The sequence below is a fragment of the Trachurus trachurus genome (assembly GCF_905171665.1).
Source record: "Trachurus trachurus genome assembly, chromosome: 8".
Classification (NCBI taxonomy): Eukaryota; Metazoa; Chordata; class Actinopteri; order Carangiformes; family Carangidae; genus Trachurus; species Trachurus trachurus.
Window position 1 is genome coordinate 17,766,681 of NC_139905.1, and position 20,906 is coordinate 17,787,586.

General features: G+C 42.2%; 1 protein-coding gene across 1 annotated transcript; it reads left to right on the top strand.

The window, feature by feature from the left end:
- Positions 1–1,770: 1,770 nt before the first annotated feature.
- Positions 1,771–11,054, top strand: nptx2a (neuronal pentraxin 2a; the record flags this gene model as incomplete). Its single annotated transcript, XM_083976420.1, has 5 exons — positions 1,771–2,220; positions 4,081–4,327; positions 6,547–6,791; positions 10,046–10,225; positions 10,827–11,054. 5 exons carry the CDS (start codon positions 1,771–1,773, stop codon positions 11,052–11,054), a joined length of 1,350 nt encoding a protein of 449 aa, XP_083832546.1.
- Between the last annotated feature and the right edge of the window lie 9,852 nt (positions 11,055–20,906).

Genomic DNA, 20,906 nt, shown 5'->3' on the forward strand with positions numbered 1-20,906 from the left:
TGTGTTTTTCCGACCCGTGAAGTCGTACCAGTTCGATCTGGTACGAGTTCACGGGTCGGAAAAACACCAGTGGCCGTTATAGTGCACTTTCACAGGTAAAACAGGTCGGAAAAACACGAGTTACGGGTTGCCTGGAACGCTACAAAGTCGTAAGTTGTGACTTGAAGCCGTGACTTACGGTTTCAAAAGCCGGCCTGGAACGCAGCATTAGCCAAAACGACCGGATCGCTTACTTCTGCTTTAAAAGCGAACACCAAGGATTATTCTTTGTGTTATTTATCATTAGTTACATGTATCAAATTTGCTTCACAATTAGCATTATCACGAAACAAGATTTACATAATTGAGCAAAGTCCTTTTTCAAATCACCACGGTGAGCATGACAGAAGGAAATGATATGGGTCGACAAGAGCAGTAAACTGCACTACTACTATATTTAATGAGAACAGTTTGGGCCAATTAGATACCCCCGTAATGCAGAGTGCACTCACTATAGAACTGACATTTACATCAAAGTCTTTTTCTGATCCTTTACATTCAAGCAGCAAAATGTCTATAGCAAATACAGTAAGTGCTGATTCAGAGTAACCCTGGTGCTATAGAGAGTAATCATTCACATTCACAGCAAGACATGTAGGTTAAAAGTGGCATAAGTCTGAATTCCATGAAGTCACAGTCATGTTTTATTAAAGGTAGGCATTTCAAGAGTCAAGTGTCAAATTTTCAGCATTACCAAAAAGCACGCCATGTGGAAAATTGAACCAGCTTATTATGTATGGATCAGGGTGATGAGAAGCAACAATGGGAACTGGTTTTAATTCTAGTCACAGAAACCTCTCATTTGGACTGTGGATTTAAACTGGATTTACTAATTCTTATAAAGTTTGACCTTTAGACTACAAGTGTGCCCTCTTGGAAGAAGTTGGCTCAAACAAATTCAAACACCAGGGTGCACAGAAAGTGTTAATATTCCCCCCAGTGCTTAATAATCCAGGCAGATGTCATCATGTCAAAACTCACAGCATCATGTGGTCGATTGGTTCATTCTTATTCCTTTCAGACGATCCAACAAGTGAAAAAACCTTTTGGAGCTCTCGCTTTCAGTCTTTATGTTCTCCTGTTTGACACCCCAGAGCCTCAGCGCGTTTAAACAGGTCATAAAAAGTCAATGAGACATAACCCCATAGCATGACTTGGATCCATGAGAGTCAGCGATGACGTAGGCTGGAGCCGAATAACCGGAGCGCACAGATGATGAGCGGAAGCGCCAGTGCGCACCTCCCCACAATAATCTGGCTGAGCAGCGTCGCTGTCTCTTCAGCACCGCTCACTGACAATCCAACCGAGCGGAGAGAGAGGCAAGACAGGCGAAACTGAGTTCTCTGCAACATGCTGTGGATGTTTTTTTCCGCATGAAAACAAATCAATACAACTTTTCTTTTCTTACAGGGGAGGAAATAACAAATCCTGATTTACAGCCACTTGCTGAAAGTAAGAATTTAGAGTCTTTGCTCTTTTTTTTTATTTCCCTAACAGGACCGACCATGTGGTTGGTGGATGTATGATTTTATAATTTCCACTGCGGATTCTGGTTTGGTTTTTCCACTATAACTAGTTTGGTGTTTTTATTTCACTTTGGAAGTCCTGAGAGAAAAAAGGCACTTGAATTAATGAGTTGCTGTTGAGAGAAGTTTATTTGGTTATTTTATGGGAGATTTCAAACGTTCATACAGTCATTTCGTTTTGCTTTGATACGTGGAATCAGTCGGGATGCTGACTTTAGTAGTTGGACTGCTCTTCTTGGTCTGTGGACACACGGTGCGAACCCAGGACGCTACAGGTAGCCGCTTCGTTTGTAACGCCATCCCCCCGGGTGCAGAGCCCGGCTGCGGGTATGTTTCCACGGGGACCCGTTTTCAGAGCAGCAGCCCTGTGGAGGACGAGCTGCGGAACACGATCATCCAGCTCCGGGAGACCATCCTGCAGCAGAAGGAGACCATCGTGAGCCAACAGGGGACCATCAAGGAGCTCAACTCCAAACTGGCGCGCTGCGAGGCAGCAGCCGATGTGCCGTCGCAGGGCAAGTCCCGGGGTCAGGGCTCCAGACGGAAGGAATACGGCAAGAACACGATGGGGGACCTGCCCCGGGACCCCGGTGAGACCATAGACCAGCTCGGCAAGACCATGCAGAGTCTGAAGGGTCGGCTGGAGAACTTGGAGGTAAGATGGCACAACCGCGCAGCTCTTGCGTAAACGCACCAGAAAGAAAGCCACTCTTCTTATTTTCTGATCTACCACAGCAAACATGTTCATCTACTTCCCATATCAGTATAACCAACCGCATCTCATTTTCCATGCATCCACGCAACGTCTTTCAACCCCTTCTCCAGCACCATGCCTCACCGAGACATGTCTGTTAACACTCGCGCGCTGCAGGAGACCTCTGAGGGAAATCGTGAGATCAAAGGGTCACGTAACAGGCATGTCACATCGATACGTTTCGAATCATTAAAATGTAACTCTGATGGTGAAACCCACTGCACAAGAAATCATCAATAAGACATGAGAGACAAAAATCTTGTCAAAGGTGTAATCATGCATGTGGTGCAGGGATTTGCAATGCATCCTTGAATTATTTATGAGTACTGTGTGTGTGTGTGTGTGTGTGTGTGTGTGTGTGTGTGTGTGTGTGTGTGTGTGTGTGTGTGTGTGTGTGTGTGTGTGTGTGTGTGTGTGTGTGTGTATTCCACATAATGTTTTATTTGCAGTCATGTGACTAATTATTCATAGCAGCTGATGAAATTCTTTCTCCCAGATTTCACCTGCACCAGAGCATACTGTAGTAAATGTTCTAATTGAATCAAATGCTTAATGGTTTAGTTGATCATTTTCCCATTGACCTCCGAGAGCTCTGGATCTCCACCAGCTCTTTGTTCACTCCCGGGAGATCTGACTTCTGCTGTGTGCAATGTATCCAAGAGACTCTGAGATCACATTCAGCTGATATTGAGGTCACCTATAGTGAAGTGCTTTATACGTACAGTGGACGGTTGATATAAGCCCAGGCTTCATCTGTTATGTCAGATCAGCGGTGTAGTACATTTTTCACCATCTGACAGCTCTGATACAAAACAATTTCAGTACTGTTTATTTAAATTCAAGGTTATATACAGTATGCTGCATTGCTGATCCATCCATCTCTCTATTACCTTCCCTCCCCCCTCCAGCTCTCCCTCTCTCCTTGATTGGAAGCTTTAATACCTTGATCAAATCAAAGATATAGGCTTCTGCAGCTGTGCAGGATGCATTTTATATTGCATTTTAATCACACATCCATTGATCTGCATTTGCTTAACATAATGATTATTGCAAGTGTGGTGTTGCTGATAGCATATGGCTCCCTGGAGTAGGACCTCTCTCGCTAATCAAAGCCATCTGCATGTCAACAATTGCATCCAGGACCTGGCAGCAGTTTACTATGGCCTTCAGTGGCAGATTACCAAGGAATCTCTCACTGGAGCCATTCAGGCAGTACCATAGTGTCAGGAAATATTAATTTAACTCTGTGAATATGTCACAAACTGTCTGAATCCCAAAGTGATGGAGACAGCTGGGAAACTGGGAAGCTTCAGAGATGAACATTGTTTCAATATCTCCATGTGCCGCATATACACATGGGACAGTACAGTTGTTGTCCTTCAAAAATAAATAAAAAAGCCATCTGTGATCACGCCCAGGGTAAACTTTGGTGTAACGTCACGCCCACACTATCTTTAATACCCAGCCATGGGTGTTTTGGCAGGTCACCAATCAAAGTCCCTAACAGGGACACACTGTCTTCATTTCAGATATTGTTAAATCAAAAACAATGGTGGTAAAAGGATATCAGAGCGAATAGATATAAGATCTGCAAATCTGGGTCTTTATGATGACTGAATGGCTGTCTGTGTGCACAGGATTAACCAGATTAAATATCAGTATCATTGTTTGTTATCTATCTATCTATGCATCTATCCATCTATCCATCTATCCACCTTCTATTCTGCTGTCTACTGCAATCTTTCTGTCTCTGCCTCTCAGCAGCAGAATCTGCGTCTCCCCAGCACAAACGTGTCAGCTGGAGGTGTCTCAGCTTTAACTCCCCTGCCACCGGAGCTGCGGGAGCTGCTGCGCCAGCGTCTGGGGGCGCTGGAGACCCAGCTCCTCCGGAAGGTGGCTGAGCTGGAGGAGGAGAAGAGCCAACTCTACAACGAAACAGCGGCCCACCGCCAACGCACAGAGAGTGCTCTCAATTCCCTCCTGGAGAGGATCACTGAGCTTGAGAAAAGTAAGTGATACAATGGGTGCTGTGAAATTTTAGCTGGATGTAATCACACTTTTTTTGTCTACCAGATTTAGCACTAATTAGTCAATCTCTGTGCAAATTTCTGATGATGCAAGTAAAAAAAAAAAAACTCTTAACATAGTTTTTTTTCTCAGAGCCATTCTCCAAGCAGCTCCTGGTCTTGAAAATAAGGCTTGGAAAGCAACGATGAATGCTTAATTAGTTTAAGGAATATTAGAGAGATGTCCACACTCCGGGGTATCACTTTGATGGTAGACGTCAAAATAAAACAACTCAGCTTGAAGGAATATAGTTTGAGAATATTATCTCACTGCTCAGTGGACATTTCCTGTAGTCACGTGTCCCTTGAGGTTCAGCTGATTCAGTCTCACTGGGTACAAGCTTCAGTTTACGGAACCCAGAGTTAATTGATTAGATGTACTGTAAAGAAAAATAAAGCAACAACACAGCCACCTGTACAATATGAAGAGTCAATAAATAATAACTCAAATACATCAAGATGGAGGTGTTGATTTAATTCTACAACATCTGTTCTAGGCCAGAGTTTGTTGTGTTGTTTCATCAGCTGGAGATGTGAAGCCAAACAATGATAACCTTGTAATGAATTTGTAACAGGTCCTGGTTGTCCCCCCCCCCCTCTGGGCTTACAGTAAAGTATGCTAGAACAGAGTCCAGCACCACATGATCCTGAGCACTTTGAACTAGAGCTTTTGGAAGAATCGTATGAACGTGGAGCTCAAAGTCAGCAGGAGACAGCTCTTCCCAAAACACATTTCTTATTATATTTATTTCTTTCTCTTCTATTGGATTGAGCCTTGGGTCAAAGTCTCTAGAAGATACGCAGAAGCCCCCTTGAGCCAGTATGAGCCTGTATAATAAACCTTTCAGTGTTACAGCTGCCCTCATATACTGAGAGAAACGGAGGAAGCTCCAAATACAAATAAAACTGTGGTTTAAACCACATGAAAACATGCAGCATGTTTCCTCTGTGAAGTACTGCGTGTGTGGTAAACTCTCAGCAATCTCTGTCTTGCTCATGCATGATCTAGCATCCATGTTTACACCGTAGCTTACTCATTTATTATTAAGTGTCTTTTAAATATTAAAACTCGTGTAATCTTTCTTTAACTGACAAGCAGCCACATCCTTTACAAACTCTGATCTTTTGCCACAACTGACTCTCTACAAAACCTCACAGTCAACCAAAGCAGCAATGCAACAGCTTGATAATAACAATTAGTTCTTTATTTTTATATTCACTGTATTTACAAATGGTATTGTAGTGGCAGCATAATTACTGCCTGGAATTATGGTCATTTTTTATTGACTTACTGTAATAAAGAGACCACCAGTGACCAACATCTGCCTCCACTGTCCCACCTTTGGTCACAAAGTTAACCAGACTAGGATCTTTCCATGGCTCTAACCAAGTGCTGTAAATGACCAAACGTAATAAGGAAAAAGCTGAACAACATGCTTTATTGATATTTCCAGTATCAACATAGCTACAACTGGACAAATACATAAATTAAGATTTCCTTGTTGGTCAATGGAAAATCTACTGAGGAACAAACTTGCTGTTTGAAATCCATGTGTAAATGTAATTTCTATGACAGCATTGTACTCGCCCACAATCAGGCAAGTCTGTACTGGCACATTACTGCTTAAACTGAAGGATTAGACATCTTTCTTTAATGTGTGAGCATGTTAATTTACACCTCAAGATGATGGAACTTCCTGCGTACATGGCTGTAAACCAAAATGCCAAACAAATTAAAAGTTTGACCTGGTGTTTAAAAGTGAGGGGATCACTAGAGATATTAGCTACTGCAGTTCATGTTGATACAAACCACAAATATCAAACTAATGGTGGTGCTGGAGGACAAGTCAGGCAATCAAAGGGCAAAATCCGATTCATCCTCTGAGGATCATGAATGTCCATGAAGTGGTAGCTGAGACTAGGCCTGTATCAGTTTGGACCCAAGTGGTGGACAGAGGGACTTCCATTGAACTGTGCTGCTAGCCTGATGTCCAATATGCTTGTTACAACTGGTCCTCACCTTCGTCCATGCCCTCTTTTTCTTCATCTTAAGTGTTATCCCAAGTCTTTTCTATGATTTCTACTGCTATCTTCAGACATATCTTCCTCATTTCTTGGTTGTATCATCTCTTTAAAATGTGTAATTGTTGTCCATTCACAGCTAATAATGCCTTCAAGTCACCTGAGGATTTCAAAGTGTCCCTCCCTCTTCGTACCAACTACCTGTACGGCAGGATCAAGAAAAGCCTCCCAGAAATGTACGCCTTCACCGTGTGCATGTGGCTCAAGTCTAGTGCCAGTCCCGGCATAGGAACCCCGTTCTCTTACGGCGTGCCAGGCCAGGCCAATGAGATAGTCCTCATCGAATGGGGAAACAACCCCATTGAGCTCCTGGTTAATGATAAGGTAAGTCCATAATGAGAATCACTCTCAGTAACTGGGATTACTATTTCATTCCGTCCAGATTTACCGAAGTAGGAAAATGCATTGTGAGTCAGAAGCTCAGAAATCATTTATTATTTGCCTGGCAACACTGCTGGCTGTAATGATGACAATAAACGCAGATCAGTGTTGACTCTAATTAAATGCAAAGAATGCATGAATATGTTGATGTTAGCTCACGCGGTGGTGAGAAACAAGCAGATAGTTACTGTATATACATGTGAGCACAATAATGAGACAGCTGAGAGGAGATTCACTGACCATCAGCTCTGAATATTTAATTCTGTGCCTTATAAACATTTAATATCATTGACCCACATTCCACGCGCACCCAAGAATAACAGAAATTCATTAGAGGGCTTGCGCTGCCATGTGTGCTCATTTGAAGCCCCCGTCTTCTTTGCTTTCTGTAGACACCGTGTTGTAACTACACAGCCACATACTGACTTTTAAGTCAGCTGTGGAGATTTGATTTAACACAACAGAAAACAAAGTGGTAGACACATGCATGAATATTTTATGGCATTTAGTCTTAAAAGGAAAGAATTGTAATTGTTATGTCGATTTAAGCTGTGTGGTGTAATGACAGACTTCTTGTTTCCTCATGGCACAGCTGCTTATGCAGGAGTGTAATTTTGGATATGGGGGGATCTTTGGGAGTTCTTCTCCTCCCCCCTCTCCCACCCACCCCCACTGCCTTGTTTACGTTTGGTGTTATTGGCACAGGCAGGTCTCCTCACAGCTTTCCCCGTCACCATGCATTATACATGTGTTCAACCCAGGCGATGAGAGAAAGATTGTGGGAGAAAGGGATGAGTGTATGAGGGTGAAAGAGGAAAATGGAGTAGGAGAGAGAAAAGCTGCAGAGCTTCCGAGGTGATAGAGAGCTGAGAAGAGACGGAGAGGGGAAAGGAATGAAAGATCAGAAGATGCCAGAAAAAGAAATGAAGTTATAATGTACTTGGAACTAAGAAAGAAAGCAACAGAGCGTAAGGGTGCAAGATGGAGAAGAGTGAGATGAGACTGGTGAATATGATTACCATATGTGCAGTAGCACATCCATGTGTTGAACTTGTTCACAGTGATAACAGGGTCCACTGGGGAACATTGTTTATGCTGTTCATTTGGCTGCGTACGGAGAGGGAAGCAGAAAACTGCCTCAACAGCTTTCTGCTTCCCTCTCAAACAGGAACAGAGATTCTTAATTGTTGTACAACAACGTCTTCATCAGGACTTTGTGTCTCTTTGTTCGGCAAAATTGTTGATATCTCATGATGCTGGGTTTTTTTTTTTGCCAACATCCAACTCAAATTCAGTAAATCATGCTTGTGGCTTCTCCATTTTCCAATCCAATGTGACTGCCAAGAGTTTAATCTGTATTGGATTCAACTGGTCTTGTACAACATTAACTCAGAGTTCTTTTGGCGAGTGTGCATGTGTAATCTGATGCTCCAAGCCTAATAAATCTGGTGTCATCTGGAATTGCGTTTTCCAAATTTTCAGACAGACTTTAGGCAGTTCTACAGCGGCCCGGAAAGCTCAACACACAGCAACTCGGTCCAAATTCATGAACAGCTTCATCAGCTCAATAACACCTGCAAACACATCAACGATGCAGAATCCACGCAAAAGAAGTGTTTCTGAGTACACACAAGTGTCAGACTATGGTCCACACTTTTTTGTTCAATGCTTCTTGACTTTAGAAGTTATGAAGATGGCTTCCTTTCTTGTTGTTGTACCTTTGGTTTATTATACCATCAATATTGCATTCAAATATTATTGTGACTATATACTGTTAGTCATAGTGTTCAGCCGGGTCGGTTACTTGTTGTGTTCCCATAAACACTTCAGTTTTGAGGTTGTGCAGCACATTCGCTGTCAAATTGATGAAGTTGTTTTCTGAATTTGATGCAAGTTCATTTCTTTGCATGTGTTTTCTTAAGTTGCTGTGCACTGAGATCTCCAGGCCAACATACAACTCTATGCAGAGTTTCTTCAAATACCAATACAATTTCACATGGCACTTTTTATCATTCGAGGTTGAAAGCAGTAACTTTTTGCCTCTTCTTGCACGACCTTCTAAAAAACATTTTACACTTGCCTGCAACCTTTTCTCCAGCCTTCCTGATGTAGAGAACAAAATGTCCTTTGAACCATGATATAATAGGTCTTTTTTCCATAATAGACATTTTTGACATGTCACAGCAGGTGAACCACTACTGTATCAACCAACACCTGTATGATGGGTGCCAGTTCCAAGGCACTGGTATTAGAAATGTGACCTAGAATAAAGACACACCTGTGTATTTCCTCCTATTACAGTACAACTCAACGTGTCTGCACCGCAAAGAGCCTATAGGAAACTAATCAGTTCTACTTTGTAATAACTGTAAAATTGTTCCTTTTATGATTTGCAAATGAGATCTTTTGTAGTCATTTGAACAAGTGAGTCATAGCTGTAGTGTGTTCCCTCTGGATACAATGTGTATAAAACACTACAATGTATCTGTCATATTTTCATTGTTGCCAAAATATGTGACAAGGGTTTGTTTTTCATTTGAAGTTATTCATTCTTTGAACAGCCAGAGAAGGTCAGAGTACACCAACTAAGCGTTCCCTGTAGCACCAATAGTGTAAAGATGCCACCTGGTGTCCTTAACCAGGTCAGTAGCCTTTTTAATTGCAACTGACTTGAATCTTATCCTCAGTAATTCTTCCCATCTTTTTTATGTTTTCTTGTATCTGAAGCGATGTCTGCGGTGAGATCTGAGTGTGAAGTGAGTCTGTGGGCTCCTAAGAAAAGGGCTAATGAGTTACACACTCACAGTTTTATGTGTTGCGTTGTATCCTCAGGGGACTATGATGTCACTGGTTGGTAAAATAACCAGTTGTTTTTCTTTGATCCTCGAACAAAGCACAAAAGCATAAGAGGACAATGTTTTGCTATTAGCAACCCTGCTGCTTTGAAGGATGTTTTATCCCTTGATGTCACCTGGGTAATCTAAATTTTATATGTCGCATTGGCTCATCAGGAGAATTCTCTGCAGAGGCCTGTCTCTTTGAAGCCCTAACCATCCTAATTGCTTTCCTTGTTGTTAACGTGCTGAAGTTAATCTCAAACCTCATCTGGCTCATCCTCGCCCCTTTCCCCCCTTCCCTGCTCCTTGCTCTTTCTGCCCCCATGTCACTCACCCTTTGCTCTCCCTCCACCCAACCAGGTGGCCCAGCTCCCCCTGTCAGTGAGTGACGGCCGCTGGCATCACATCTGCATCACCTGGACAACCAGAGATGGCTTCTGGGAGGCGTACCAGGACGGTGAGCGACTAGGCACCGGTGACAACCTGGCCCCCTGGCACCCAATTAAACCTGGAGGGGTGATCATACTGGGTCAGGAGCAGGTGAGACTAACGGAGAGGCTTAGGTGGTAGAGAACAGGTGTGTGTTAATGTGTGTGTTTTTCCTTGTGTCGGAAAGATCCCTGTGTGTAGTCTCCCCTGAGCTCACTGCCAGAGGCACAGCACAGGGAGCAGGGGGGTGGGGGCACAGAGGCTCTTCTCACGCTACCGCGGCCCTTTCAGAATTACCTCATTCATCTACCTATAAATTGCAGCATTTTGCCCTTGGGAGCTACGTAAGCAGGGTATTGTAGTTGTTAGCTGCATGACAGCTCCCTGTATATGTTGAACAAACATACAGTGATGTATGAATGATCTCCACAGAGAGCTATTAACTCATATTGCATTGGTTTGCAACCTTAGCAGCGCTGCTTTATGTTTCAGTCGTAGACAAGGTGAGATTGCTGCAGATTGCACAATACTGACGATCGCACTTGGAACACTTGGAGGTTTTTAAAGCGGCAGTGCACTGAGAAATATCCTGCACCATTTAGCAGTTTGATGAGAATCAAACAGAATTGATTAATGTTAATTAACTTCTGTTTACATTTCCTTCAGTAGTCAACTTGTATCGTAAACTTTCATCCTCTCTTCTTATATGAAGGATGTAGTCGGAGGCCGCTTCGACGCCACACAGGCCTTCGTGGGAGAGCTGAGCCAGTTCAACATGTGGGACCGAGTACTACGGCCTGTGGACATCATGGGTCTGGCCAACTGCTCAGCCTACATGCCCGGCAACGTGGTGCCTTGGATTGACGCTAACGTGGAAGTGTTTGGTGGCGCAAGTAAAGCTGCTCTGGAAATCTGCGAAGATCGTGCTTTTGATTCCTAAAGGAACAACTGTAAGGAATCCAAAAAGGCCGCTGGGACTGAGAAGCTAAGTATTCGGACTATTTGCTGCTTCTGTCGAATCCCGAGAGACAGGGTATCAGTGCAACATTTTTTCTACATAGCTCTACGCAATCACACAGACTGAGTGTTTATTGGGCTCACGTTGGTCTGTCGTTTCAAGTTGAATCCTAAAGACATCACAGGAGATGGCAAATTAGCACCCTCATTTGAAGATCTGCTGTTGCATCAGTCTTCTGTAGTGATATTACCTACTGTCGTTCTGTGTTTTCACCTCAATGGATCAGCCTTCATTTAACTCATCTTTGGAAACAGCTCTTTTTTGGTTGCATTCCCTATACTGACAATGCTGCACTGTATCCGTAGTGAATGTGAGCTCAAACAGGCTTTGATGTGCTATGGAACACTATTCCTGAGTTACGCGGTAGAGCGCTACCCGCTGTGAGCTTCCTCATTGTTTGACGAGCACCGAACCAGGAGCGTGGTGACATGAGGAGGATGTACGTGAGTTCAAAGTGGCCGAGAACAACCATCATTCGGGGGCGTCCCGACATGGGAAGATTTGTCTAAATGTTTTGCATGAGCGCGAGCAGTGAATGGACATCCAGTTCAGGAGGGACAGTGCATGCTTTCTGTCAACACACTGAGTGTGTGTGGCATGTCCAAACAAGCCAATGCAGCGTGCTGACAACATTACGTAAGAGTGTGTGTTTGTGTGTGTGTGTGTGTGTGTGTGTCCGTGTGTGTGTGTTCATGTGCGTATGCCTTGTCTTGCGTGTAAAAAGACCAGAGATTATGAGGGAGGGAGGACATTTTCATTCTTGTAAATCTATGCTTAATACCTCTCTGCCCCTTGAGCAGCTGCCATATCCCAAACAGCTTTATGGATGGGCTGGCTCTGCTCAGGTTAATGACGATGTCGAACAGCTGCCCAGGACTGGCGCATCGACAGAGCTGTGGACGCCAGCCGAGTGCCCAGTGAGGCCAGGGATTGGGCTTGACCTTCAAGGACAATCCATCATTCCTCATTTGGGTAGTAATTATCTGTGTTTATGAATGAATGAGGCAGAGAGCAGTCACTTGTGTCTCTTGGCTGTGTGTCCTTATTGATACAATATTGAGATTTAGAGGTTCAAATGTCAGCAGCACTCTATGGACATGATGAATGTCACTGTCTGATGGACTATGGTCTTGATTGCTGAAACAGAAGAATAGTTCTGGTCCGTGGATATGATAGATTACAGAGATACTGAGAATCAATACATTTTGGCAGCGCTTCGTGAATAAAAATGATGTTCTCTGCAGTTTCATTTATATCGGTCTTTAATGTTGTGGTGGACATTTGCTTCAACACTGTTTCTTTTTTGATAAACAGGGTAAAATATTCAAAGCAAAAGCCTGGTGCTAAAGCCCCATAATGGAACAAAGACGTTAACTTTGGTGTCACCTCCAGAGCTTTTCTGTCCTCCTTGTGGACTTTGAATAGACACTGGTGAAAAAAAAGCCATTAAAAAGCTTCTATACACATTTTGAGAGAAAAAAAAAAACTAAAATGCAGTAGGTTACTGGACAGCGCAGAATGTTAATAAAAGAGCGTGCACACTCACTGTTAAAAAGACTTGTTCAATATGTCGCCAACATGTTGTGATTGTTGCTCTTCTGAGTGTCTCTGTTAACGATATTTCAATGTAAAATCAAGTTTTATTTCCTGTAGAAAGTGTATTTTTCTTGCTTTTTCTGCTCATGATTTTTGTCCATCAGCAGCACATTATGTAAAAAAAAAAAAAAAAAAAGCAGCAGTAAAAAAAAAAGGCATATTTAAATGGTGAATGGCCTTTTGTGAGAACCATATGTGCTTTTGCTTGTGGACAATTGGGATTTATTGTCAGCTTTTACAGAACTAACGGCTCACTAGCAGCACAGACAATGAAGGACTCAAGAAAAAGACACGTGTTTGCAATCATTGTTAAAGTCACCTTCATGTGCAGTACCCATTCAAAGTTTAGCACCTTTCTGCCATGTGAATGTCTTTTTTTGCACCCAATAAAAAGAGTGAACAAGTTCCAGAGGTGTGACAATTTGAGCAGCGACTCGGCAACAGAATAACTGAACAGCTGTATGAACGGTGGAGGAGTGTTTTATTAAAAATATCACTGCACAGCATGAGTGACGAAGTGAGAGCGGGGTGTGACCCGCTGCCAAGGTCGTGGCCCGTTCCACCATCGAAACCGCGCTTTAATCTTTGATGGAGATTAACAAAGCTCGCTATCTCACTGTCACATTTTTTGGTCACATTGATTCTAATGGAGATACAGGTGTTTGTCCAGTTGGTAGCCATATCATTTGTAGGAGCAGCCATAATACACAGGGGAGGATACGTCCTCTCATCTGGGCAATGTAATGTTGTCAACAGTGGAGAAATCCTCTGGATTGGCAGACATCCAGGTGGAAATGAAAAAATCTGCCCATGCGGATTATGGACGCTGCTACAATGTAGGACACTGTGAGCCTGCTTCATTCTCCTGTGACGCTGTGTGCTGCCTGTGTGTTGATGGTGACGCAGCAGTAGAGAGGGGGGGGGGGGGGGGGGGGGGGGGTCCTGTTTTTTAATAGAACAGCAGTCTGAGACCTCCACTTGAAAACAAACTATGTGAAAAGTCTCTCCCAGTGTGTGATGCTTTATTGATGTATTATTTAACATATCTTTTTTGTCTCAATCTCACTGCTACTGTATCACTGAGCATCTAATGTTCTCAAGCACACATTATTTATTGAAGAAAGCTTTGTAACTAGAGTTTGAATAAATGATAAATAGATTAGTTTGTGCAAAACATACATCATTTCAGAGGTCTAAAGAAAAACAAATGCTGTAGATAATAATGACAATGACTAATGTTTGGAACTTCATCTCAACACTTTCAGATGGGGTGAAAGAGGACAGAGATAGAATCAGACATCCAGAGGGTTGTTGTTTTGTTTTTTTCTTCTGCTGCTGCTACGTTGGTGCAAAGTGTGAAACGGCATGAGTGGCCCAAACCATTTCATCCTCTGTTGTGTTACAGTATTAATGCAGGAGCTAATGTGTTGGCTGAAGAGTGAAGGTGCCTGTCTGTGCAGCGACAGAAACCCAACCAGAAATATTTGCACTGAGGGTTATGATCAATTGATGACTGCTGCTTTAACTGCAACTGCAAGCGCTCCCTCTGGTTTGATGAATGTGTGTCAGTTATCTTTCAGAAAGTGTCACATTTAACTGAGAGAGAGGGCTTCAGCAATTTCTCAGAATTTTTACTGATTTAATCCGTCTCTCTCTCTGAAGGTGGTACGATTCAGCAGGGTAAACAATGTGTGTCTGTGTTTTTTAGTGTCAGTGTATGTGGGTGTGCAACGGAAAGCAACACTTAGTTGGTGTTTTGGTTCTGGAGAGTAGATTTGTTTATGAGTTTTTTTTCTCTGCCACTGTGGTAAAAAAAAAAAAAAAAAAAAAAAACCGTCAAAGGGGAGTTCTTGGAGGGATTTTGAAGAAATGATATGAGCAGCTGCTGCAGATGTATCACTGAAAACAAATTACAGATTCAGTGGTATTGCCAGCTTGTCCGTTTATCCATTACACATGACTGGACAGAGTGACAGTGAATAATTATTTGGCACTTTTTATTATTATTCTTTTTTATTATTATTATTGCAGTTACTCTTCCACATCCATGGGTTCTTTTCCCACTTCTCTGGATCACCTGGTTTCCCCCAGCATCGCCCCAAGGTTGTGATAAAGTGTGTGAGAAGCCCATAATTAAAATCAAATCACACCAAGTGTATTTGATTGTCTCTGGGTTTATGTGCAGCTCTGCAGGGGAGTGGGGGAGATGCTTGTAAGGTGGTGGTGGTGGTGGTGGTGGTGGGAGAGAAGGGTGGTGGGGGGTAGGAATTAAAGCGCCATTCTGCTCCCAGCACCCTTTGCCTCGCACGCGGAGTCCCCACGGAGTCCCAAAAGATCGAGCGCCGTAAAAGACTGTGAGAAAAACAAGTTTCAGAGTTGAGACTAGAGAAATCCTTTGGCTTAGTAATTAAAGCCTAATGGAAGAGAAGCCTGTGCAGAAGGCCAGGCTCTCTGAGGCATTTGAAAACTGCTGTTTTCTTGGATGTCACAGACTATTAGTGAGAGACCCACAAACGCCCTTCAGCCTGTATCCCTGCCTTTATAAAATTATGCATCACAAATGTTATATTCTGTTCCCATGCTTGGCTGTCTGGCAGCCATTTTTAAATTAGGCACACAACTCCTCTCACTTTCCAGCCTCATCGTGCTTGCGCAAAACAATACGTGGCCTTCTGTAACTGAGATATTGTTGGATCGCCATTCGCATTATTCATTTATTTATGGAGCATATCAGCACAGAGATAATCTTTAAGGGGGAGAGGTTAAACGTATCTCCTCTTCCTCTTCGCACCGTTTGACTTATTTATGCTCAGCTGGCCAGGGAGAGCTACTTGAATGTTGTTTTGGGGGAATGAGAATAAAAAGAAGGAAAACATAAATGACGTGAGGGGAGGGGAGTAACAAATTCATCTGCACAGGAGAGGAAACAGCTGCTGTGTGACAGTTTGTAATGCCACCTCTCTGAGGATCAAAGAGCCTGTGGATGATAGATGGAGATATTCATTCAACTTTATTCTGTTAAGCATCGCGCAGTGTTTTCAAGCATTGTAGAAAATCAGAAATCTCACACTTCTCCATGCTCAGATTACAAAGCTCCATAGATTCACTGGCAGAATATAAAGTGTTTAACCTGAGTACACTCCACTCTAAATGTCTAGTCTAATCTTACACTTTGTTCTCTGTTCCTGAGGTTGACATAATATACTCCTACAGGGACCATTAACATTTCTAACAATATTCAATATTTCTGCAGAAGAAACTTTAATGATAAATCTGGAAGATGAGACCGTGATATATAATATTCTGGCTGCAAAGTTGAGAGCTAAAATCTCTCCCACAAACCTCCTCAGATCATGCTTTCTGGCACCTGTGTAGACTGCAAATAGAGGAGCTTGACTGCCTGTTTTGCAACAAGCAGTAGAGCTTGCAGCTGCAACTACAAATCTCTCATTGTGCCTCTCTGAACATTACTTTCTCCCTAACGAATGTGTTCCCCAACAAAAAGAATAATAAACACGCTGACTTTAAAATGGCCTGTGTCTGATTTGTATTTACTTGCCACTTGACATTTAATATGCCTGCGTACTGGGATTGCGTCTTGGCTTGGAGCAATTACCAGCCTGGAGTCTCTGCAGTTTGCCCGGCACATATGCCCCTTGTGAAACTACAAGGGGCTAAAGGCTGACTCACTTTCCATTGGAATAAACCAGGCTAATTCCCCCCTGTTTCCAGTCTTTGTGCTAAGCTGAGCTAACTGACAGCTGGCTGTAGTACAATGTAGTACTCTCTCTTCCTACACTGTTATTGTAACACTATATTTAAAATATAGCCTACCATAGGCTATTTCATATGAAAATGCACAATTGATATCTTTTTAATTCACTTTTCATGATGCAAACAAAGTTATGTTTTACAAAAAAGTGACACCAAATAAAAAGAAGAATTCTGAGTATTATAAAAAAGACCAGAACAGTATAAAATTAAAACATCTCACATCAACACTGCAAAAAAGATTTGTAAATAGAGGCAGATGTGTAAAATCAACAATTAAGGATGAAACATTATGAATAAAACATTACCAAAGGCTAAGATGAGGAAATGCATTTTAAGAAGATTTAAAGTGGGTTAAAGATTTTAAGTATCTGAGTTGAAGTGGATGAGAGTCCCAGAGTGTCAGACCTCTGAGCCCAGTAAACCTTGACCTTGGGGTGAGCGGTAGATCTCTCTGCAGATCTTCATTCTTGGTTGGGTACTACCCTGTCAACAAATTAATTATGCAATTAGCGGCACACCGATGAAAACCTCAAAGATGGCAATAACACTTTAAGATCAATCTGAAATCTAACAGTGAGCTGAGCAATGGAGTAATGTGGTAGTAGCCTACCTGCTGTGGTTAACCTGTTATTATTATTATGATGTGATATAAAGAGGGATAAGATCTGGTCTGGACTGAACAGATTTAAAGCTACAATACCCCATTCCCAGCTCACAACCACAAAAAACAAATCAGTGGCTCTTGACCTGAGATTAAATACAGTTAGTCATCACTTTATCATCTGCTGGTGATTCATGAGATAGACTTCCAGAGTCACCCGGTAATAAACTAGACATGTGACTCTTTGTGATCCTTTTATCTTTGTGGAATCTAATCAGATGTTGGTGGCTCGCCTCCCCCCACCCAGAAGGGCCGTGGATAAGTGCATTATCTGGATCATTCCACCACTGCTAACAAAATCGCCATCAGCCAATGTTTCCTTCTCAGGAGGTGAACCCAACTTCCCTTCAACCAACTCAGAGAACACACACACACACACACTCCTGCTGGTGTGATTAAGTCCTGCTCTTGACTGACATTAGCGGATCATGTGACTTTCATCAGGGAAGGGATCTAAGGACATAAAACCTTTTTTTTTTGGGGACATAAATCCGTTCTATAAATAGGGCCTGTGTGGATGCGTACTATTTATGAATATGAACTTCCTGTTCCCACAGGCTGAAAGTAAGCTCATCCTGCTTTGGATCAAACTACAAACTCTGCTTTATTTACTTTACTCTGAACAAAAGACAAACAAGGGGCTACAGGTTGAGACAGATGGGGAAACATGGCTGGACAGAGGACGGTTGTAAGAAAACAATAGTTCTAGCTTGATGTCTGAGCTTTTGACACCAAAGGGAGAGGTAGGGATCAACAAGAGTAACTGAGAGCATGAAAAATAAGCATCTGTGTGAGAGGAATGGTGATGATACAATAAGAACGAGGCAGTTGAGATCAACAGCCTTGCCGTAGCCAAGGTCAGAATCGTCACGTTACCCATATGTCCCTCCTGCAGCCTCCACTTGGCTGAGACGAGGCGGATTTAAGCGGAAGCAGATGTGCAGTGTCTTCATGTATAGGCTTCACATGTTATCATAATAATGTGTGTGCATATGGTTTAAACACCTTTTTAGTGACTGAATGAATTGGATTAGTGAGTGATTTGTGTGCCCGCTCTGAAAGATGTTTGTCACCGTGGGGTTTTCAAAAACGCTGGGACTGTGTATTTGTTCAAACCAAACTTTGAGCCACACACAGATGTACAGCTAATGAGTGTTTTCTGCATACTGCCACGAGTCCATGAGGCGATACACTGAATCGAAGCAGAAGGATTACATAATTTGATAATGTTTTAGCCTTGTTGTTTTTATGATTGAAATGCATCATGAGTTGCAGATAAAACCATTAAATAATCACTCAGTGTGCGAGGCAGTGAAACGCTGTTGATATGCACAGTTGGAGGAGATTTAGAGGCGGGCAAGTACTCGGCAAGGGCTCGGTTCGTGCCAAGGAGCCCATCCTTCACGTGAGTTACAGTGGCTGTGATTGATCACAATGAGAGTTTAGACTGACTCATTGTGGAAAAGCCCTGCAAGAGTTTCAAGGTTGTTTACATTAACCGCGGTGAGGTTTGCATAATTGATAGCAAGCATGTACCAAACAACTCATCCTTCACAAGACCAAAGACAACCAAAGCCATACTTTACCTCACTAATAGCATTTTCAGGCCCCAAATGTAATCCAGCTGGGTATGAATATGAACACGTGGTTTATAGACTGAAGAAGTTTGAGCAAAAACTTATAATGGATGTCGCTGTATAGCTCTGACACGCCTGGAAGGAGATAATAACTCTGCATTTATAACGGCATGAATGGGTTGATGAACATTTTTTTGGAGAGATCCTTAATTACAACAATCACAATTATGAACAAACACAAAATCAATAATATTGTTTACAAAATATTTAAAATATGTTCAATTGTTCATCATTACAACATTCAGAGTTGTTTGGGAAAAAATAAGCAGATTGGAGGTGTGGGTTAGAGACTTACAAAAACACCCAAACATTTTGAATCTGTTTTTCCACAAGAGGCATCTGCTGAAGTGAACCATGCCTCAAAAGAAAGTAAAGACGAAAAAACAACAAAAAAGAAGAAGAAGAATGGTTTATTTGCATTAAGGTGAACAGCTGCCAAAGAGTTTAGCTATTCATCTGTCTGTGAATGGAAAAGGTTTGGTTTTGTGGTAACAAAGAGTAATACTCCTAAAGGTTAATGGCTTGAAGGAATCTTTAGAGCTGATTATTGATTGACCCAATGCAAGTTATAGTGCCTGTTGAATGAGGGGAAAAAACAAAATAGCAGCTTCAGATTGCAATGCTCGGAAAATGTTTCATGGAATTAGGTTGTTTGGGCATTATGTAAAAAGAGAACTGCAGACCGATGTGAAAACATCATGGTGAAGATGAAGCATCGTGATATTGGGATTTTCTGCTTCTGGGCCTGGACAGCTCCACAACATTGAGGGAAAATCAATTCCCAAGTTTATCAAGATTTCTTATAATGTCCTGGTGTCTGTCCACCTGCTTAAGCTCAATAACAACTGGGTGATGCAACCAGACAATAACCCTGGACATTAAAGTAAATCTACTACAAACTGGCCTGACAAACAAAATACAGTCAGGGCTTCTCCGGTAGAGATGCTGTTGATGACAGAAAGTCACACACACCCGACCTAAAATGTCTTTTCCCATCAGCACAGTGACTGTTTAGTGGATGTGTTCAATAAAGACAGAGCAGGTTTTCATTAGTAGTTTGATATTAGCTTAGAGATGCTGTGTTTGTCTTTATTTGTGACTTAAAGGGGAACTATGTAAGTCCGCTCGCTTTTCCACTGTTTTGCTGCTAACCCTCCTCCCAGCCATGTGCATTTGTTTTCAATGAAGCCGGCGAGAAAGTAATTCATGGGGTGGTGGATAACACGATTTATGTTATATGCGTTACGATATGTAGCTATATTTGTGTCTTATCTCTCATAAACAAGATTACACCGGGGCAGAGGCGCTGATCTTGCAAGGTTGGTTTTCCACCAAGACACGCCATAAGTCATTTATTTAACCATCACAATTACTACAAGCTGTTGGTAAAAAAAAATTAAGCATAGTTAAGGTAAAAAATTTTTTTGCATAGCCTATATTTCTGATCAGATTTTATGCACATTACCTTTCGAGAGGGTTCCCAAACATTTTTCTCCCATAAAGTGATAGTTGAATATTTTAGGAAATACACCACTCTTGATTTGTAAAATGAAGCTACAACCAGCAGCCAGTTAGCTTAGCTTAGGACAACACTGTAGGCAAGGGGAAACAGCAGCAACTAAACTTAGGCTACTTTGCCCAACATTAACAAAATCCACTTAACCAGGAATTCTAGCTCACTCATTAACCTGGTGTGTCATGTTTGTGTAAAAACAAAATGCTAAGATGAGTTAAACTTGCAGGTGTTATTTCTTGGCTTGGAGCTAAAACTTCCCAGAATTAGCTTGTTGCCTGAGAACTGCTCAGAGGCATGAAATGGCTCTGAAGGTATCCTTCTGTAAAACAACAAATTGTTATTTTTCCCACTTCAGTTTTTGTGCTCATTAAACAAACAAGATACAACATGTTAGTGGGCAGATTAAACCACCGTCAGACAGAGCCTGGCTAAAGTTTCCCCCTGTTTAAAGTCGTTATGCTAAACCAAGCTACAGTAACTGCTGCTGGGTGTATTTAAAGTTTAATTGTGCTTCTCTTGCCTAAGAGCCGTTACTTAGCATATTCTATTTAATAAAATTTGTTTCCGAAACCATCATGTCTCAGTGACAA